Here is a 23039-nt window from a genome sequence, read left to right as displayed (position 1 = left end):
GACAGAGCTAGCCTCTGGGCCCCATGAAAGAAATCTCAGCTTTTATTCATAAAAGAATACGAGGGTAGGAGCTGGAGGCAAAGACAGTCTTAAAACTATAAACGAATGAAAATCGGTCACAAGGAGCAATCAGATGGACTCCAGTTCTACAGCACGGGGAACCTAAACGAAGAGTCTATAAATGCCAATAATTATGTTTGGAGTATATCCCCAAGAATTAACTCACTATTAGCCTTCAGCTGATGTGATCATGGAGCAAAAGAATAAGTTACGTTTGGGGATGTATGGGACAGTTAAAAACAAAATGTTTTAGAGATGAATGCTAAAATCCTATACACAGATGTGCTGGGAAAATCATTCAGCCATTCAAGGGGACAGAACTAGCATGGCTGCCACTCAGATCAAGGCTGTATTGCAGGTGGGTTCATAACTACCATAACTGCAGCCACTGAAGCACAGGAATTTCCCTTCCTCCAATACCCCAACCAGTGTGATTAGGAAAGCATAAGATGGTACTCTGCAGTTTCAGTGCCTCACCCCCACCACACCAGCTGCTCCAGACAGGCTAGTGGGAGAGGAAGACAGGAGATGGTGCCAACCAACAAATGGGCAACAGTCCCTGAAGACACAGCAGCTTGCCTATCTCCTCATCAGGCTGGGGCTGGGCAGGCAGGCACTGGGGTCCGAAGAGCCAATACTGGAAGAGAATGCCTGTTCCCCCCGCTACCTACCACCACCCAGGGGGAAATTGTGACCACTTATAATCCCTCTAGCCAAGGGACACTCATTACTCCACCCCCATCCTTTCTACACAAACTCCAGTCTCCAAAAGCTCCTCACCCTACCCACACATGGCTTTAAGGATCAAAGGGTAGCTTGATTGCAATCTATAAAAGTACCTACACAGGGAACATATATTTAATGGAAGTCTCTTCATTCTGGCAGAAGTAGGTATATCACAATCCAACGGCTGAAAACTGAAGCTAGACAAATTCAGACCAGAAATAAAACATTTTTAACAGTAAGATTAATTAATTATTATAAAAATTTACCAAATGTCATGGACTGAATTTTGCCCCCCAAAAAATCTGCTCTAAGAATTACTATGGAGAACTTCTGTGCATAAAGGTATCTACAGTGTCCAGTGGAGGACAGAATACTTTGCACATATTGAGTAAAATGCCTGGAAAATATCTTAAGCTTAAACACAGTGGTGCCATAGTGAGTTAATTCAGCTCAATTTCCTTTACCATAAATGAAAGAACTGAGACTTATGAGGATCCTATATGGGAGGAATTTTTGTCTATCCTGCTACAGTGTTTCAATCTCAGTACCACTATGGTCATGTCTACACTAGGAAATAAAGTCAAATTTATTAAAGTCGACTTTATACCACTAGATTTTATCAAGTCAATGGAGTGTGTCACACATTTAGAAAGTCAACATAGTGTATCCCCAGTATCTTTACTACATTCGACCGTATCAGCTGTACATTGTGGGTACCTATTCCACAGTTCCTGCACATTCAATGCACTCCGGGTTTCTGTGCCAGTGTGTTATGGGGAAAAAAAATGCACTGCAAGTGGTTGCTGGGGTCTGAGGTTATCATCCCAGTGTGCACTGCCCTCACTTCCTGCTTCCATTGAAAAACTGCCAAAATGCATTTTCATGCCACTTTTCTACAGCCTGACTCAATACACGCTGTTACAAGGGTAGTGGGCCAGTCCTGAGGAATGGAAAATGCAGAAAAGAAAATCTGAAAAGTTTCAATTTGGAGCCATTGAAAAGCTGTTCTTTGGTATTGCTGAAATGCTTCATTTTCCTAGTGTTATCTTATTCATTTCATTTTGACCTGGCAGCCGTGTGGTAGAAACGCAGCCATGTGGTGTGGGAGGAGCAGCCAGTGAGCCTGGCAGCCATGTGGTGGGGAGGGCAGACGAAGAACCCAGGCTGATTCTGTTTCCTACTTCCTGCTCACCTGGAGAGCAGAAGAGGTGAAAGCAATGGTCAGAACAGACACATCACGGGCATTGTGGGATACTTCTGGAGGCCAGTAAAATTGAATTAAATAATACTGTGTCTACGCTAGTATTAAGTCGATCTTGTAAATTCAAATTTGGTGTTAGTCCTAGTGAAAAAGCTGGAGTAGAAAAGTCGACCTTAGGACCACTTAAAATCAACCTTACTCCCTTAAAATTAACTTTATGCTTTAGTGTAGACATAGCCTATAAAAAGAACTAGAAAATGCATCTCCAGCCACTGTACAAGCTATAAGACTCAATTCTTCAAAGAGCTAACAATAATATCGAAGCTGCTTTCAGTTCCTTTCCACAGGACCACCCAGGCCATTTGCTGGATGGCATTTTTAAGCTTTCAATGAATCTACCCAAAGTTTTTCAAAATCTATTTGACTTTGTCAGGAATGCTGCTGCATTATTTAAATATGCATGAGCTCAAATGCAAATATGGCGCTGTGTGCACTGGCAGGTAAAGAGAAAAAATAACCTACCTCTTTTGAGAGTAAGCAGATGGTTCTCTGCACTGCATGCAGTCAACACGTTATTTGGGATACAGAGATTATTTTCTCAGATTTTATTAAGACCAGTATTTCCATATAAACAATAAGATCAAGTAAAAGATTGGTTTACTGCACTTTGTTTAAAAAAAAAGACAACTCTTGTTAATAGTAAGAAGCCGCTACAAGATACCTTCATACCCAGAACTCAGGCAGGATCAGTGTAATGTCTCCTATAACAACATTAAAAACCTATTAAGTGAAAGTAAACTTGGGGGCAGCTGATCCAGAAAGTCTTGTTTTCCTTGACAATTGAGAAGCAATGGCATCTCAAGCAGATTTCTCATCATTCTTCCCTTGCACTCCCATACACATTTTATGTCTCACTGCTTACCATATCAATGAGTTCTTATGATGTACCACTACATAGATACTGGGCCCTTTCAGAAGGGAGAATTCTCTCACTTATGAAAGTTACAGTTTCAAATGTGATCATTTCTCTTTTCATTTCTCTTCAACTAAGTCTCAGATTTCTAAAAACAGCTTGTTGATTGTTCTCCAGAGAAAGATTAGGATGTCTGAGGATCCACATACTGTCTGATCTATTACAACTAGTGTCCTACACAGATACAAATTTCTACCTGTAGATGCAGATATTCACAGATAAAAGTCGGTGTCTGCTGATCCACAGAGCTCAACTCCCAGGAGATGCTGCAGACAAAAGATTAAAAACGGTGCTGCTGCTCCCACTAGCCAGACAGGGCTGGAGTTGATACAGTCACATACAGGTGGATGGGGCTACTGCGGGAGAGGGGGTATGGTACTGGTTGCTAGGAACAGCTGCATCACGCTCCTCTCCTTTGGCCACAGCATTTCCTGGGAGTAGAGACCCGTGGATTATGGGAAGGCAATTTCTATCGGCAGTAGAAATTTGTATTGACCCAAGGGTCTAACTATAATGAAGTTTAAACCATTCTTATACAAAAGAATTTTACCAGAAGATTGCAGAGGGAGACATCTGAATTGGACTTCATTTACAAATTCAACACCTTCAACCTGGGCCTGAATAGAGCCCTTAACTGACTCATGAATTACCAGGGCAATTTCCCCACCTTTGACATTTGCTGGAATGTCACACAGCCAGCTTAGTTTGCTTCATTAACTGGTCCTCCTAGCAACAGGTAACTTCCTTTTCTCTCCCTCCCTGCAACTCCCTGCTGTATTAACCCTGGATTCTGTTTTTCTACTCCAAATGTACCTGATGAAGAGGATTCTACACACAAAAGCTCATGACCTAAAAAATTTGTTAGTCTCTAAGGTGTCACAGGACTGCTTGTTATTTGTCAAATTACAGACAAACATGGCTACATCTCTGAAAGTTTTAACTGGAGTACTAATACTTAATTCAATCAACTCCTGATTTTAAAATTATTTTAGAATATTTTAAAGAAGTGTAATAATTAATGGCTTGATTCTACCATCTTTATTCACCTCAAGCCATACGTCCTCTAAGAGTTAGCCCATAGAAATCACTAGACTAAATGTAAAGCAAGGTTCTTCTCAGGGGGCAAGTTTCAAAGACTAATAAAGTCAATATCATTTATTCGGGCTGATTGGAGTAAGAGCGATAAAAAAAACAAGCCTAAACCAAACAGTTAATAAAATACAAGAACCTAGACTAAGTGATGAAAAAACAATAAGAAAAATTATCAACAATGGTCAAATTAGAAAGGCCACAAAACTTCACTTGAGAAATATTTCTAGAAGAATCAAAATGTATGCCAGAAATTGAAAAATTAAATTAAAGGTAGGCAAAAAACCAGTGGAAATTCTATTTCCAGTGTCTGAACTTCAGTGTGAGGGAGTAGTTTTAAATATAGGCACCCGCATTTAGTGAGGGAGGTGTTAGACATGAACAAACACTGAGCCCATGGTGGTTGTTGAAGACGACGACATTTAGATGCATGACTGTGAGAATAGCAGGGAAAAGAGAGAAATAATATTTTTGCAAAGAGTAAACAAAGCTGCCTAAAGAGCCATTAAATCAAACCACTTTACAAGATGGCTTAAATGTAAAAATTCTTTAGAGAATAAAAGTATCAGAAGAGCATTCCATTGTCACACACAGAATAACCTGACACTATATTTCTGAATCCCGTTTCATTGCCATGTCAAGCATTAATTTTCTGAGAAAGAAACAATAAAAATATTCAGTTCAAGAGTCTTTTTGCTGTGAAAACTCGGAAATATTAAGTTGTTACATTGTGTATAAAAGGCACTTCTCCAATTCTAGATCACATTTCTGACCAGCAGGAAAGATGATATAATTCTACTAAATAGCAAATAAAAAAAAAAAAATCCTACAATCCTTTCAACTTCTCATATTTTGAGCAGAAATATTATGGGCCTGAACTAATGCCCACAGAAGCCAGTGGAAGTCAAGTCTTATAACTATAACCAATTTGTTATTGCAACAGTGCTGAGAGTAAGTAACAGAAACAAATACTCATTTCATTCTCTGATACAAACAAGCATAAGCAGTAACTCCCATAAAAAGACTGATTTCCAGCATGTCTGCTCTTCTCATACATAATTCATATCATTATCTTGGCAGACGGAAGCCAAACCTAAAATATATAATGTTCATTGCTAAGTGTATTACGTGCCTGCTTACCCCGACCAACATTTCTTCATGGTTTGGCAGGGAACTTGGAAAGGATTTAAGTCTTTCCAGTTCTTTCTGCATTAATGTTTACCCCCGCTCCAAAAAAAAAAAAAAAAATCAATGCTAAAACTGTGTTTTCCATATTCCAACATTACTCCCAATGAAAAGCCACTTGTCAAGTTTTTTTCTCATTTTCCAGAAACCAAGCAACTACTTCCCCTTATTCCCCATTGCCTGCAGAAAACAATAAGTATGTGGGAGTCACATTAACGTAACCCCCTAAGGTAAAAAGTTATACAAAATAATATGATGCCCAATGAGTATTATGTTCCGCCTCTATTTTTCAAGTTGGGCAATAAAAATAAGTTTAAAACTGTCATTGTTTGGATTATACTATAAATAAAATAGATGACCTTAAACATATGAATATATAAATTCCATAAAGGCATTTTGCAAATGGTGAGAACAAAACTTTGTTTCACAGATCATCCAAAATTGTATGACATGAGGTTAGTCCAAGAGGCTGAGGTTGTCAAAAAAATACAACTGAAATATTTTTCTCTAAATAGAGCAGACCCCCCCTCCCAAGTTACTCACGGGTTCCATTCCACGTACTCTCGCGTAACCTAGATTTCACGTAAGTGGGGGTCCGGCTTTTTCCCCAGCAGAACACATGTTCTGCAGCCAGGGAAGTAGCAGAAAGGTAAGTCCTGGGGTGGGGGAGCAGTTGGGGAGGGTTAAGCCTGGCAGTGGGTTGGGTCCGTGGGAGGCAGGTGAGGGGGCTAAGCCTGGGGTGGGTTAGGGCTGCAGGGGGGGCGAGGAGTGGAGTTGAGCCGGAGCTGTGCACAGGGATGGTGAGCTGGAGCCCTGCTTGGGTGGTGAGCTGGGCTGTGGGGTGTTTGAAACAGGGCCACACATGGGAGGGTGGGTTTGAACTGGGGCGGCAGGGGGGAGTTGAGCCAGAGCCAGAGCCAGAGCCAGACATGGAGATGGGATGGTGGGCCGGAGCCACACGCAGGTGGTGAGCCAGCAGGGAAGTTGAACTGAGGCCAGGGAGATTGAGCCAGAGTTGCACCTGAGGGGTGGTGAACTAGAGCCAGAGGCAGTGGTGAGGAGTGAGCAGGAGCTATGCGCAGGTGGTGAGCAGAGCTGAGGGCAGTGGGCTGACCAAGGCCGTGCAGAGTTAGGAGGGTTGAGCCAGGGCCGAGGGGGAGTGAGTTAAGTGCAATTGGAAATCGCGCATTTCCAAGGTTTACTGTAGGAATCGGGGTCAGCCACGTAACAGTGGTGTCACATATTCTGCGTTCACGTACTCTGAGACCTTACTGTAATTTCTAACTACTTGGTTATCTATCCTACATTTTTTTCATGCCTGTAACTCTTCAATAATAAATTGCAAGTTGTCACTCCCACTGAGCTGAATCCAAGATACTCTTGTATCAACCCACCACATTTTCTTGTATGAGTAGGTATAAATGTTTGACTTCTTCAGAAAAGTAGCCCAGGAACTACAGGAAGAATTAGGACATTCTGATAGCTATTTGTGATTGTTATATTGGTATTCTCGGAACCTGATTTAACAAAATTACTGCAAAAATCACTGGAACCCAAAGGAATTCTTCTAAGTACGATAGTAACAGAGAGGTAGCTGAGTTAGTCTGTATTCTAACAAAACAAAACAGCAGTCATGTAGCACTTTAAAGTTTTTTTAAATTAAATAATTAAATACAATTAAGTACATGTTTTACAAAGACCGAGGACTGTCCCATGTGATCTCTTAAAAAGCTCTTTCAAAATGTTGCTCCCATTACAAATCAAGCACTGACCACATGACAGTCCACTAGATGTACCACACATCCAGAAACCTACATGGTAATGATTTTTAGGTGAACTTAAAATTTTCCACTGACTCCACTAGAAAATTATCCCATTAACTGAGGCTATGATGACGTGGCTTAATTAGAAAACATTCTGTCAATGTCTATATTCCTCTGATACAATGAAAAAGTAGAGCATTTTCCTTTTTAGTCTCACGTGCAAAGATATCCTTTCCCCACAACCCCCTCCAAAAGCAGCACTTTGATTCCCAGAGTTATACCTTAAAGCACGTCTACCTTAATAGTCATTAGAATGTATATTAGCATTACATTTGGTTCAAGGAAATTGCTATTAACTTAGCAAGCTATTAGAACTGCCCCGAGGAATTTCTGGAATAACCATTGTTTTTTTCTTTACACATGCCTGGCCCCAATTTTCAACTCAAAGCTAGTCAACAAGATTAAAATTATGTTATAGGGTTCTATTGAGATCAACTTCAGTAAACTTGAAATGCCTGGGTTCAAATGTTCAGGAAGTCATAAAATTTGGCATGCAGGATTCTTCAAGATACTCCAACTTAGTTTTCAGTAAATGTCATGTAATGGTTTTAGAATAACTGAGGAAAATAAAAACCTCTTGATTTATTGTCAAGTGAGTCATCTTTAGTCATCAGTGAATTCATATGTTTGACTTTTATTGTTTTGCCTTCCAGAGACAGGATACATTCAACATAAACATCAGCAACAAGGAATCTGAAAGGTTCTTGTACTCTATGAGCAACCTAAGTTAACCTAAGTTAACCTTGGACTTTACCTACCCACCATCTTCTATAGTTTACCCTAGTGAACATACTGTACTGATTGCAAGTAATCTGTAGAAATGTGAAAAAGTGATACCCCTACGAATTTCTTGCTGAACAGTACTCAATATGCAACTGATACGAAATCTGTACTTTTTTTAATTGATAAAGGCCAATGGAATCAAGGCAGTTGCCATGACACTACAATTACCAGGTGCCCTCCTGGAAAATGGAACCAACTCATTCAAAAAGGAGCACAGTTGTATTTGCCCAGGGGAGTGCTTGCACTGCATACGCTCTCTCATGACCAGTCAAAACAAGACCCAAATGAGTGCCAAGCGCCTACGCAGACTTCAATAAACCATCCCACTGTGAACCTTTTGCTGTTCCCACATCACCGGATTTATATTTATATTTTGATTTGGGGTAAAATGAGATAGTCACTTAGCATTCTTTTACATGTTGTTTAGCTATACAAAACCTGATTTCCAGAGTGCCTTCGAAGATGTCTGGTTTCACCACAAACTTACATTGTGTATAAAGATGGGCTATGAACTTCAAAAAAAAAAAAAAAAAAAAAAAAAAAAAAAACTATAGAATTATCTCCTTTGTAGTAAGTCCACAAACATTTTATTTGCAGCCGCACAATAAATAAGTGATAGAAACTGTAACAGGGTTAACAGAGCCTTAAGGGGTTATGCACAAGGCAACCAATAAGACATAGGTTGAGAGGAGCCCTGAATCAGGGCTAAGCAGGCCCTATAACAAAAGCTGTTTGACAGAGCATCTTTAGTAGCTACCAGGAGATTTTTTTTTTTGGGAGGGGGTGAAAGCAGGCTTCTAGCAGGATGCAGTGCCAGCACCCTGGACAGAGTAGTGCTGCCAGAAGGGACCAGGAAAGCTAGAGAGAACTCATGGCTGGCTGCTAATATCGGTAAGCCTGTAGCCCAGAGGGAAGGGTAAAAAAGGTGCTTGGAGGGAGCTGGCCTGAGAAAATGAACTGAGGATTCAGAGAGGGCAAAGCAAGTGGTGACCATCTACAGGTCCCTGAGCTACTGAAGAATTGGACAAATACTGGCTGTAGTTCCAACAGAAGGAAATGTCTGGACAGTGGACAGTAGTTCTCCCAGCATGGGGGAAAATGGAGTGGAACTCTGGAAGACGATGCTGCAGTCCTGGGGGTGGCACAGGTCCACGAACAGAAGTGACAGTGGATGAGACACAATCATAGAAAGGCCCAGAGTTAACCCCCAAGACAGCAAGTAGTAGGCACCACAGTGCACATAAAAATGGCCATGCTGGGTCAGACCAAAAGGTCCACCTATCCCAGTGTCCTGTCTAGTGACAACCCTGTTGGAATTGTTAACTTTAGTAAGGCTGCATATGCGTAAAAAATTCTGCCTCAATGGACCCGTTCATAAGGCCAGGACCTGACTGTGGAATAGTACCAGAGGAGCACAGAGTGAACGTGAAAACTGCCGTGCTTCTGAGTCTGCCAACAGCTCAGATTTCTGTCCTGATGGACTATCATAAAGCTATAGATCAGTGACATCCAAAAGAAATTTAAAGAAGCCAGAGCCCCTCCACCCACCGCCAGGCACTGCTGCCCAGACAGCCAGGTGCTGCCCTCCCACTCAGGCACCTCCCCTCCAGAAGGAGACACCTATGCCCCTCCTACCCCCAACAAGCTGCCAGTGACTCACCAGAGCCCACCCACCATGTGAACCATGAAAGCCACCCTGCCACCAGGGGCCCCTTACCGTGTGAGCTGCTCTACTGCCACTGCTGGAGTCCCACACCCCTGCAGCGCAAGCTGCCCCTCCACTGCTGGAGCCAGGGGGCTGAAGCCACCATCGTGCTAGGGTTCGCACCACAGGAGGAGCTGCCTCCACTGCTGCTACCACTCGCTTGTCCCACCAAGTGGTGAGACACATGCACGGAGCAGGCAGAGGAATCTCCATGTGTGCAGCTCTGAAAAGCCATTTGTCTACACCAAGGTATCCAGTTTGCCGCATGTGGTGATCGGAAGGCGTATGGGACACCATGGCTATAGATTGTGTTGCAATTATCATTAAAAGAATATGGTAGCCACCCATATGACATAGTACCCAATTCTTACAGATGAAGATTTAGAAACATTTACAGATTTCCTAATAATACTGCTTTCAAACATCTTAGCTTAAAACACTTAGAATGTGCAAAGTGCAATACAAAAAGGTACTTTTTCTGTAGCAGTCTGTGAGATCTTGAGGGAAGCGTGCCTCAGAGTAGCTGCTCCATGGCTCTTCCTTAGCATCAATCCCAGACAGTTCCATGTGCTCAGAGAAACTTCTCCAAGATGGAGGAGATTGTACCACGGAGCCACTGCTCCTTCTTTCTGCAGTTTTTAGGCCTTTTTACAAGTTCCTTTCCTTATGCTTACAACCCTGTTAGATTGTTAGTGTCTGAAGGTTTTCAGAACACTAGTCAATAAAGGATCTAATTGTAGGTATCTCAAACTCAATGATCAGGCCATAAAGTTGCTCCCTATGATACTTTTGTTAATCTCTTTCATTGCAATATGTTCAGGTTTTCAAAGGAGCACAGTCATGCTAAAATTCGTAACAAAACACCACCATTTTTAACTCTCTTACACCTACCCTTCAATTTACAAATTTTCAACTTATGCATTTTTGCTACAACAGTGTAAACTTATACCTATTTTTCAATTTACAAACATATTTTCACTAAAAATAAGAACCAACCTTCACCCAAGCATCTGCTTTCTAAGTAATGAATGCAGAGGAATACAGCAGAACACAGTGCAAGGTTGACTTATTCCCTTCAGATGCCCAACTCTTCCCAGTTGGTTTGTGCACTTTGTTGTGTTTGTGTCACCTGGAGTGTGAGTGATATTAATCTTCAAATATCTTTGTTACTTATGATCATCATGGGTCCTAGATGTGAAAAAGTTTCTTCAGGAGCTGTCAATATGGCCAAGAAACCAAGGAAAGCAATATTCGTGGCTACCAAACTTGAAGTTATTAAAAGAATTGAAGAGGGCCAGCAAGAGAAAGACATATGCCTGGCAATGAAATTGGCAGCATCGACAGTGCAAGAAATGGCAGAAACATATGTTGATGGAGCTAAAAGTTGCATTGAATAATGAAGTCCAGTGATGCAATAATTTGCAAACTTGAAAGACTTTTAATACATTGGATCAACATCCATAATGATTACAACATGCCTTTGAGCTTCTTCATCATAAGGGAGAGAGCCCTGTCTTTGTTTGGGGACCTGAAGAAGAAAGCCAAGGAAGAGAGGCAAGTTGGAGACACCGAAGTAATATTCAAGGCAAGTCACAGTTGTTTTGAGTGCTTTAAAGTGTGTTCACATTATCACAGTCTTTGTGTTACAGGCGAAGCAGCATCTGCTGATATTCAGGCAGCTAACCTCTTCCCAGCCTGCATTGCAACAAATGATTGATGAAGGTGGATATTCGCCAAAACAAATTTTTAGCGTTGATGAAATGGGGAGTTTTTGGAAAAGAATACCTTCTCAAACCCTTATTTCAAGGGATAAAACAAAAGCAATAGGTTTCAAAGCCTCAAAGGATCAACTGACATTACTTTTTCATGGAAATTGGGAAGGAGACATGAAATTGAAGCCTCTCCTTGTTTGGCATTCAGAAAATCCAAAGGCACTTAAAGGTTTAAGCAAGGCATCATTACCTGTGGTCTGGAATTCTAATCGAAAGGCATGGGTGACAAGGTAGGTTTTTGCTGATTACATAACAAACTACCTTTCATCATTCATCTCTAAATATTGTGCTGAAAATTATCTGGATAATAAATGTCAGCTGATCCTTAATAATGCTCCCCCTCATCCTATGACTCTGGTGATAACATTAGAGTGTTTTTTTGCCCCCATATACCACTTCCATCCTTCAGACAATGGATCAAAGCATCACTGCTACATTTAAAGCTTACTACCTGCAACTGGTGATGAGGTATCTAGGTATCTGCATCAGACAGAGAAGACAAACCAACAATTTAGCAATTGTGGAAGAACTACAACATCAAGATGGCTACAGAAAATATCACAATTGCATAGAATAAAATTACTCAAAATATCTGTTGCCAAAGTATGTTCATGATTTTCATGGTTTTCAAGTTGAAGTGAAAGACATTCAAATGCTATCATGCATCTGGCAACTCAAGCAGGAATCAATGAGATAGCCACAGATGATGGTCAAGACCTGTTATTGTCACATGGAAGAATTGGCTAAGGAAGAGTTAATTCAGCTGGATGCAGAAAGGTTATCAGAAAAAGAGGAGGAAGAATTGGATGAACCACAAAAAACAACACTAGACACTAAAACACTCTCAAAATTATTCCTGCATTGGCAGCAGCTACACAAGTTCTCAATGACAACGACCCAAACTCAGAACAGAGTTCAGCATGCAAGTGACAAATTCATGAAGCCATTGGATACCATCAGGAGTTGTACAACAGGAAAGAGAGGCCTTCAGTACAAATTACAATTCTGTTTTTTTCAATCCTCAGCCTCATCACCTCCTCCTAAACCCTCATCAACATCAGCCAATCCCCAACCCGCAACCTCAAAAGCCAAAGAAAAAAACCCAGTTAAGGAGATTGAAGTCACTATGGACCCATTTTCGATGATGATGCAAGTTCCATGGGATCAGCTGTGTCAACACTACCTTCTTCACCAGTATCTAAGGACTGACTAGTGCTAATAAATGTAATTACAAAAGCAATAAAGTAGCACTATTCTTTTTTTTAAATGATTGTACAATATTATAAAATATTGGGTGGGAAAAAGTGGGAAAAATATTGGGTGATTTTTTGTGAGTCAGGAATCACTCATAATTTTTTACATGACATTAATGGGAATTACATTTTTGATTTATGAATTTTCACCTTACAAACAGTTTTCATGGAACAAATTACGTTTGTAAATCAAGCATAGGTGTATTAACTTACCTTTTTAAAAGAAGCTTCGGTGTTAACCAGCTTTTCCTCTCTTTACTCTTCTCCCTCCCAAATTACTCAGCATGCACAGTAATAATTTTCATTCTTAGATCCTCACAAATTTAGCAGGATTTATGTTGATGTTACAAATTTTTACAGAGCCTATCGGGGTACCAATAATCCCTTTAAGGTTACAACAAATGATTTATTATAGTAATTAAGAGCCTAATTCTGCAACTGTTTTCTACTAGCTATAATGCCATTCAGAATACTTATAGCAGCAAACACTATACAGGGCAGTATTTGCAGCATCAGCCCCATATGTCTCACCTCCCACATCAATCTGCAGTCTGTGTTTTCATCCAGTTCTTGAGGCATTCGCTTCTCTCCTGCAAACGGGCCAAATTTTTCACCCTAAAAGAAAGAATTCATGAGTTAGCAAACTACAATCTTTGGTATCACAGTTAGCTTTAAATTTGCAAAGTGAACTTGGCGTTGTAGCCATGCAGTTTGAAACTGGAACCCTGTTTACTGTGTGCTTGTGAAGAGCATGGAAGGCTGAGCAAATAAAATTATCTTTTTCCTCTGAAGCTAAGTGTCGACCATGTAGAACTACAGATATCATTATACAGTGAGCTCATATGTTTGGGCTTTTTCTTTTCATATTTTGTGGCATTGCTCTAAAACAAAGTTTTCCTCTACCACATGTCCACCTTTGACATATATTTTTGTGTATTTTGAAAGAGGCTGAAATTCACAGGACAGATGTTTTACTTGCGTGATTACAACTGTGTATTTCGTGTGTCACAAATCAAAATACCTAACATGGAGGATTTTGACCATACAGAAAAATCCATTTAAGGCTATGTAAAACAGAATATTAAGTGTAAATTACCTGTTATTCACAATACATGCCAGGAAAATATGAACTGATATGTTCCCTCAATAGTTTTGTCCTAAACACACCATTGTAGCAGCATGGTCAACCATTTAACTAGGACTTTATTCCCCTAATAGTGTGATCTTCAGTTTGCAGCAACAGAGCTTGCATATTGTTGCACTGCAGAATACATTTTTGTTCTAGGCATTGTCCTAACTGAAACGCTCTATAGTTCTTGCTCTGCATCATGAGTCTCTGTTTAACAAAACATTTTATATAGTGTATGCTCACATTTTTAAGTCCCCCATCTCGTCCAACATGTCCCTTTCTAGCCTCTCTACAAGCAGATCAGGTGGCTTTTTCTGCTTCCATGCTCTGTAACTTCCTCAGTCAAACTCACAGAAGGCCACTTGGGTTCAGGGATGGAGGGAAGAGACGAGGAAATTTTAGAGACAAGGTTTTTTGGAAATACCAGGAAAATACAAGTGATGTAAGGTCACCTGTATGAAGAGAAAAATCACTAGGCATGAAACTGAGAAGATAGTGAAAGTCCTTAAGAAGTTTCTACCATGAATTACAAATCTTATTTTACCTGACACAAGTCACATTTCTAGATTACATAATACCAATTCCCTCAAAATTCATTTAGATAGTCATAGTTCTGGTGGGATGGAAGCGAGGTAGCCCCGTCTTTTACAGGCTAACTGAAATGGCTATTCACTACCGAAGCACGATAAAGTCATACACGTTCATCATGACTCAGTAATGTCCAAAGACAGGATTTATAAACTGAGAAGATTTTAAGATAAAGGTAAGAAGATTCAGGTTGAACCCCTCTAGTCCAGCACATTCAGTACGTGACCAGTGCTGAACCATAGAATTTGCTGAACCATGGAAGGTCAATGGTGTCTAGGAGCAATATCAACCCTTTCACTGCTTACTGGGCTCTTAGAAGACTTTAGGGAGAAATTAGAACTAAATAACAGCAGAGACCACTGAGAGCCAGGACTGGGGGCTGTAAACAAACTTTGTGTGCCTGCAGGAAACTTGGCATACCCAGGATAAGTGGACATCCAGCTAACTAAAATCATGCCAGACCACGGCTGTTGCCAGGTGTCACGGCTGCTTCCCCACTCTGACTCCGTGAGTGCAGAAAGTATGTTTCCACAGAAACTTTATTAAATACCTTGCCTATAAAAGGCTTTGCTTAAAAAGCTCCCCAAGATCACAGATTCCATGACCTTGGGGGCTAATATCTGCCACCACCCGACTGAGACAAAAAGCCCTTTAACCCCGGAGGACACACTCTGGACATCTCCCTGTGGGGTACACAGGCTCTTAACCTCTCAGGAAAGATCTTAGACACAAAGAATGGTAATTTGAAAGCTGACCTCTCAGTCTAGGGCATAAATATACACAGACTCTCCTCTAGGACACAGGGATTAAACCATTTGCTTAAAAAATGTAATCTATTCACAAAACAAGAGAAAATAAATCATGCTGGTTGCAGCACAGAGAATTATTTCCCTGGAATTTTTCTTAAAAGTTATAGGGGAAAGAATCAAGTTAGTAATCAGAGCAACTAAAACAGATAGTTAGTCCACACCAAATTCAAAATAACAATAATCTGATCATGTCTAACTATACATCTCCCATCTACTTACATATTTGTGTCTGATTTTGAGACAGGATATTTAGTGGATTCATTCCAACCTTTCAGGAGCAATCATCTCTCTCTCTGTCTCCTCTGCATCAGCCACGCAGACAGACACCTCAGACTGCAATTGTTCTCGGTTCAAAAAAGTTTCTCTTCCCCTCACCTGGCTGCCTCCTGCAAGAAGTGTCTCTGTAGGGGTTAACCCTTTGCCTGAATTCACTCATGACACCAGGATAGAGAAATTCAACTCATACACGTGAAGGGATACATACCAAAAAAATTGTGCTGTAACAGAAGGCATCAAGGCTCCAATCCAGCAAAGTTTTATGTAAATGCTTAACTTTATTCATGTAATTCTAGCTAAACTATTATAAACTAGGACCACTGGTTCAACTAAAAGGTAGGAAGTTAAACCAGAGTAAACTACAATGATTTTCTTTATAAAAACACACAAGATTAAGGCCCAAGTTTGTAAGGTAAAACTGTTTGTGGCTCTTTTTCCCTCCCATCCTTCCAAGAGAACAATAAAATACACTCCAGCATTCAAGAGTTCCTGCTAGAGACGCGGAGGCTGCATCTACACAACAAGATACATTCGAATTTATTTATATCGATTTTCTAATTTTGGAATTGATAAATTCAGTTTTGATAATCCTCACTTCCACCGTTCTCCCCACAAAGTCGAGTCATTGCTGCCACACACATATTGGCTAACACTGACTGTTGCAGTAGTGCGTTGTGGGACGCTATCCCACAATTCCCTCATCCCCGTAGCATTCTGGGTATGCTTGCTGGTCTTGACGTCATCTTCCCACACTGCATTTTACTCATTCCTCTCCTGACTCCTGAAAATATGTCAATCCCAGAGACCCTCAAAATTAGAAAAAAGAATTTTTGGTTTCCCCACACATTACATTACCAACAGGGATGCAGCAACTGTTTTCTCAACTGGCCGTCCATCCCACCTCCCATCACTGCCAAAATGTGATCCCTGAAAATCATGCAGGGGCCCTAAACATTAGATTGAGAAGAATGTAGAAGGAAAGAAAGAATTTTTGGTTTCTCACTATGTTATACTGCCAACACAGGTGCATGACTGTGTTCTCAACTGACCATCCATCCCACCTCCCATCATTGCTGAAATGTGATGCCTGAAAATCATGCAGGGGCCCGAAATGTTTCTTTAGTTTGGGAAGAATGTAGGAAGAAGGAAAGAATTTTTGGTTTCGCACTACGTTATATTGCCAACACAGGTGCAGCTATATTCATTTTGTACTCTGCCATAGAAGGGAGAATAAACAGTTGCCACCTAAGATGGAAAGGATATTCATTCCTCCTTCCCACCAAGCCATGAGCCCCAACGCCATTACTTCATTCTACAGAACTAGGAGAGGAGAGTGAACTCAAATGTCAAGGAGGAGAGAGTCAGCATTTATGGCAGGAGCTTTGGAGAAACATAATCAGCAGCCCAGACTGACGTCTAGAGGTTATGTTAGGTGCATATAGGTAAAATGAGATAGAGAGGACATGCAGACTCTAGTAATAGGGTGGTTACTGTTGTAGAGTAGATGCAGATTGCATGAAAAAGGCTCTGTATTGCTATGCTCCAGTTCTAGAAAACATATTGCTAAATTTTAGTATCAGTGATCACAATATTACTTACACTTAGGCCTTGCCATCACTTGGAAAAATAATGTGTTATTTTTAACATGTGCCCGCAAACATTAAATTTCTAGTGTAGACAAGGTAGCTGTAGTTTTAATGTGTGTTCCCTGGATGAGAAAATGATTTACTTAAAACTGTCACTGCATTGTTTACCCTAGTTAATTTGTTTGCTAACATGTTAAAAATGCACTTCCTCCCCGATGTAAACACATGGATTATTTTGGTTACTGTTGATATACATGTGTTTAGCTCCATAAAACTGTGGAACACAAGATCTCTCACAGGTCACTAGTCTAAAAAATGTGTAACAATGATGGGTTTGTAACTTTGCAATCTGCCCCCAAGTAAAGGGAAGCGTTTAATAATACCATCTAGCTCTTACGTTGCATATGCCCAGGTGTGGCCTAGGGTATAAATCGTTACCGTCATAACTAGCTCCCAGGCTTCTCTCTTGATCCACAAGCAAAGTAGCCAGTGATAGTCCATCCCCAGCAGAAAAGTTCTTCTTGTTTTATGTTGGCTTAGTTCTGTGGAGTAAGGGGAATAATGCTTACTTCTCTACTTCCTTGCTGCTCCACCCGCCAACATATGCGGCAGCAGTCCAGCAGTGCTGGATCCTCCCATCACCACCAACCTCACCACTCAGTAACTGGCAACCCGGGTAGCTTATGCAGGGCAAAAGAGAAAACACAGAACACTAAGGCTACACTAGCCCAGAAGATCGATCCACTCAGGGTTGATCTTCTGGGGTTCAAAACAGTGCGTCTGGGGGGAGCGGGGACACACAAAATTGACCTCTCAGGGTTGCAGTCAACCCCTGCGCTCCTCAAAAAGTAAGGGGGTCGATGGGAGAATCTCTCCTGTCAATCTTGCTCAGTACTGAGAGCCAAGTAAGCCGAGCGCAGACAGGTCGATTCATGTTACGGAACTGCCGTAGCTCGAATTGCATATCTGTGGTCAACTTACTTTGCCTAGTGTAGACATAGCCTAAGATAACAGACGAACGAAAGGTCCTGGGAAAGGATGGTTGAGAGTTAAATGTATGGGAAAATAGAAGATAACACAGTAGGCAAGTCTAGTAAATGCTCATATTTTCCAGTAAAAACTGATAGCAAGAGAAATGGACAGCAGTGGAGAAGTCAGCAGCAGGGAGTGCTGAAAAGAGTAAAGTGGAGAGTGAGGACACTTGGGGCACTGAAAGGAGGGTGTCAGGGCAGACAGCTGTGTGAAAACAACGCACCAAGGGAGCAGGAAGAGTGAAAGCAGCAAACCAAGAGGGCCAGAGCCCGAGATAGTGATGAGATGGAGATTAGATGCACACATAGGAGGTCCTAAAAGGGACTGTGGAAAGCTGGCATTGTGAGGCTGCATATTCTTTGTACTTCACTTATCTCCACAACGAATGACCTCAGCATGTCATCCTGGGTTTTGAACCCCAAACTGGAGTCTCTCTCTCCTCACTTCACCAGTAATGGAAGTTCTGCCGGTCACATTAGGCCCACAGCGACACCCACACAGACATGTTTATTTTCAGATTTTATCCTTAGCCTCAGTCACGTGCTCGCAAACCCACAGAAGCCTAACAATGCTGAGAATCTAAGGTCAATAAGCATAATCTGTCATACTGTGTGCTTAGATGGGAGCAGAGGGTGGACACCTGGGAACTGGTCAGGGCTTCCTGACACAGAACAAGCTAACTTCAGTGCAAGAATTGACCACCAGTGGTGGTTCAGCTGTAACAGATCTCATCCTTTCTCTTAGGGGACTGGCTGGCACAGAAGACAGCGAAGATAGTTTAGGCAACTTTACATTTGTGAAATTCCCCTTTGTAGGGAATTCTCTAGGGGGCCCTTTCCAGCCACTTTTGTAGCAGAAGATAAACTTCACAGAACACAAACGCAGCCCAGGGCAGCTGCAGGCTAAAGGCGGAGACATATTTTTTTCTGCAGAACCTCAATTACTGATGCTAATATACAATGTGGAAAGTTTGACTATTATAACTAGCATTGTGTTGTAAAATTGAGAGTGAGAAAACAATCTACATGCAAACTGCAGATGTGAGATGGAAATAAGTTTTGAATGAACATGGAACTGACAAGGTCAGTTTTACAAACCTACAAAGCCACCTTTAAGATACAAATGCATTTTCAAAGGGAGGATAAGAAGCTGACTGTACATCTCTCAGGCACTTTATACAGCTCCCATTATGAAGTATCTGATGACTTCACAAGCTTTTATCCTCTTGTGTCAGAGGGAGGGAAGATTGGAAAACTGAGGATTTGTTTATGCTAAAAATATTTTATCTTCCCAGCTCTACCAGCAGCTCCCCGGGGGAAGGGAGGACATTATTAGACAACAGAAGTTCCACTGGGACCAGATCCCTAAACAACATTAACTAAGCTGACAAAAAGAATTCCTTCTGCATCTTTACCAAATATTCATAAACCTGAATTACCCACCAGGAGAAATAAAAAAAACAAATCGATGGGGCCAGATGAATACCAGAGACCAGCTACTCCAAGAAAGGCCCAAAAAAGTCAAGAACAGAACACCACTGGTCATTACCTACAGCCCCCAACTCAAAACACTGCAACGCATTATTAAAGACCTATAACCTATCCTTAATCAGGATGCCATGCTTCAGAAGGCCCCAGGTGACAGGCCTGTTTTCTCCTACAGACAACCTTCCAACCTTATGAGGTTTCCCACCCACAACCACAGTCTGTACGGCAGGAACACCAGTCCTGGAACTTTTCCTTGCAGCAAAGCCCACTGCCAGCTTTGTCCACATACCTATTCTGGAGATACCATCACTGGACCTAACCAGGTTATTCACAGAATCACAGGCACACTCTCATGTTCCTCAATTAACATCATATATGCCATCATGTACTAACAATACCCAGATGCTTTGTATATTGGACAGACTTCAAACTCTCTTAGACAAAGAGTTAATGGGCACAAAACAGACATAAAAACACTCCTGATCCACAAACCGGTCAGCCAGTATTTTTATAGAGTGGGCCATTCTGTTAATGACTTAAAAGTTTGCATCTTACTGAAAGGGAATTTTCACAACACTCTTGAAAGGGAGGCTGCTGAACTCTCTTTCATATTCAAATTCGTCACATTAACATGTGGTTTGAACCGGGATGGGAATTTTCTGGATCATTACAGGGGCTCATTTGCACACTTGGCTTAATCTAATTCTTGACTCCCCCCACCCCCCTTCTTCCCCTCTACTCTCTGATTTGCTCACCTTGATAATTTTTTTTCTGATTTGTCCACCTTGATGACTGTTTTTGGTTCTCTGTGCCTTAAATATTGAGTCTGTTCAGGTACGGCTATGGTCTGAAGTAGTGGGCCTGTCCCACAAAAACTCACCTAATAAATTATTTTGTTAGTCTTTAAAGTGCTACTTGACTGCTTTTTTGTTCTGTCAGCACAGTATTGGATACTCTGAAGGTTTTTCCAGCACAGCTGTGTCAGCCGTGAGCCCTTTCATCATTCTAGACATCCTCACTGGAAATTTACAGAAAGAGGCACCTTGATACACATTGGATGCAGATGATAATCTATTCAGTAAGATTCCTGAGAAATTAAGAGACCTAAAAATAAGCACATAAAACCAAACTGTATTGAAATTACATACCATAACATGAACACTGAACAATTATCCTTGAAACCAGATAGGCGGACAATTCTGAAAATGCCAAGAGTCAAGCATCTGAGGTTTAGAATCTGGGGAAATGGAAGCAAAAATCAGAGCTAGGATAATAAATGTCTGGCCCAAATGGAGAGAGAGCCAAGTGGTGTAGTGTCAGAGGCAGAAAGATGCCAGTAAAATTAAAATACAAATTTTACAAAAGGATGAGCCATTCGCTTTTTCCAATGTGTGGCCCCAAGTGTAGAGCAACAAGGAAGACACATGACAAAATCATCAGTTCTACTAAGATGCAAATGTTGAGCTGGCTGGATGAAAGACCATGTGAAGAATGTGCATGTAGAGACATGTTCAAATTAATACTAATAAATGGGAAAAAATGAAGGCTCAGCTGGGTTGGTTGTTTTAAGCACCACCCTTACAACTATGTGGTAGGAGTCCAACTGATCAAGATGGAGGGTGGGAGTGAAAAACAGAAAGGCCAATCCAAAAATAAGTGGTTGGATGTCATAAAGGAAGATGTGGTATGACTGAGGATATGACACTGAACAGATCATTTTGAGGGGGAGAGAGACACAGCACCCATACAGCAGACCCCATTTGATGGGATTAATGCAAAGGGGAAGAGCTATGTCAGCTAGGGGGTATGATTCCTTCCACATTCTTAGGTGACACTTGTTAACACCACTTCATAATGCAGACTAAGGACAAGTCTACTCAACAGCCTAAAATAGATATAACTTGCATCACTCTAGGATGGGATGTGAAAATTCCCCATTCCTGCCCCCTACCTCCCAAGTGATGGAAGTTTTGTCCTGTCCACACTGGCCCTATGTTGGCAGGAGATGCTTCACACCAATGAGGAGCATTACGCCAGCGGGAAAGCACTCTCCTTTCAGTACAGTGCGTCCTCACCAGACTGGCACAGCCAAACTGCTGTAGCCTATGTAGGGTAGACTTGTCCTGGGACAGACCATCAGTCCCCGGGCCAGCTGGCTCCACAATCATACATTTACACAAATCCTTTCATCCCTTAGGATCCCCAGACACCTTACAAAGTATCTACAGGATTCACTTGACCAACCATCATACGTAATACATGGAGGTACACATCTTGTAGAGCTGGAAGGTACCTCTGCAGGTCACCAAGTCCAGTCCCCTGCCCTCTCGGCAAGACCAAGCACCATTCCTGACAGATTTTTTTTTCCAACTATTTGCCCCAGACCCATAAATGTCCTCCTCAACGATTGCAGTCACAACCCTGGGTTTAGCAGGCCAATGCTCAAACCACTGAGGGAAGAAGGGTTCTTCCAAAGATGGGGTTTACTTTCGAAAAGCACTGTACACACGGTCCTTTGTTCTTTCAAAAGCAGCTCTTTTGAAATATGCAAATAAAGTTCTAAATATGGAAACCTGGACCTCATTTGCACTTTCAATTTCCCTCATTTGCATGGCTCTTTAGAAAGAGAAATGCAAGTGTAGACACAGCCACGGTATTCTCTCAGTGCTTCTGCTCCCACTCAAGAGAGTGAAATGCAGCCCAGCTGATTAGCAGAGCACCCACCCCTACTAGTGCCTGTTTGTTTCCACTGGCAGTGCACATGCACACAGGCCTTGGTGCACATAAACCCTTTTGCCACACATGAACAAATCCCCGCCTGGCTTGCAAAAATAAGAGGGAGCACTTCCTCTCAACCCCAGCCTACACTCCCTGCTTGGGCATGCGCAGACTGGGGGGGGAGGTGCCTCACCGCTTTAAGCCCTCCCCCAAACGACGCCCCCTAGGGGAGGGTTCCGGGGTTGCCGTGGCCGATCACGGCTGCTGACCGCAGCCAGAGCGTGCTTCACTGGGGCACGGGGGCGTTTCACCGTCTCCAGCCCCGGCCGCCGCGAGGCCGCCGGCAGCACGGGGAGCTGGGGGAGGTCCGCGCGCACGCTGCAGGCAGCGCACTCCTGTCCTACGTGGCAGCTCTCGCCGGAGCCGCCGGCGCTTTGGAAAGGGAGGAGCCGGGAGGGGCGCGGCGCGGCAAGGCGCTGCTGTGTGCGCTAGGCGCCCCCCAGCCCCGAGGGCGCCTTGCTGTGCCCGCCGTGATCACCCACCTTTTTCACGCGCCGGGCCGTATAGAGCCCCATGCCGGCCTGCACTGTGGAGGACTTCAGGGCGAACCTGTCCGGCACGTACATGCCCAGCATTTTGCTGGCCCAGAGGGAGAAGAGTTGTCGGGCCTTTGATTGCACAGGGTGGGGGCAGCTACGGGCCAGCTGCAGGAGTATCCCGAGAAACAGGGAGGAGTCGGGCGGCTGCCGCGGGGCCGGGGCTGCAGCAGCTGGATGGGGAAAGCCCGGCTCCCATTGGCTGGAAGTTTGACTGCACAGAGACGGGGCTGGGCCGTGGGGCAGCG

At 42.4% G+C, this 23039-nt stretch overlaps 1 protein-coding gene across 1 annotated transcript in view; it reads right to left on the bottom strand.

Annotated features, from left to right (window-relative positions):
- Positions 1-22830, bottom strand: part of PRDM5 (PR/SET domain 5) — a 139515-nt gene extending 116685 nt beyond the window's left edge. Inside the window, exons 1-2 of the mRNA XM_074993382.1 lie at positions 22738-22830; positions 13102-13185 (exon numbers count right to left, since the gene is read on the bottom strand). Of these exons, the coding sequence (XP_074849483.1) occupies positions 13102-13185; positions 22738-22830 (177 nt within the window). The remainder of the gene's footprint in view (positions 1-13101; positions 13186-22737) is intronic.
- Between the last annotated feature and the right edge of the window lie 209 nt (positions 22831-23039).

The sequence above is a fragment of the Carettochelys insculpta genome, chromosome 4 (assembly GCF_033958435.1).
Source record: "Carettochelys insculpta isolate YL-2023 chromosome 4, ASM3395843v1, whole genome shotgun sequence".
Taxonomy (NCBI): domain Eukaryota; kingdom Metazoa; phylum Chordata; order Testudines; family Carettochelyidae; genus Carettochelys; species Carettochelys insculpta.
This window is presented reverse-complemented; position numbering and strand designations above follow the sequence as displayed.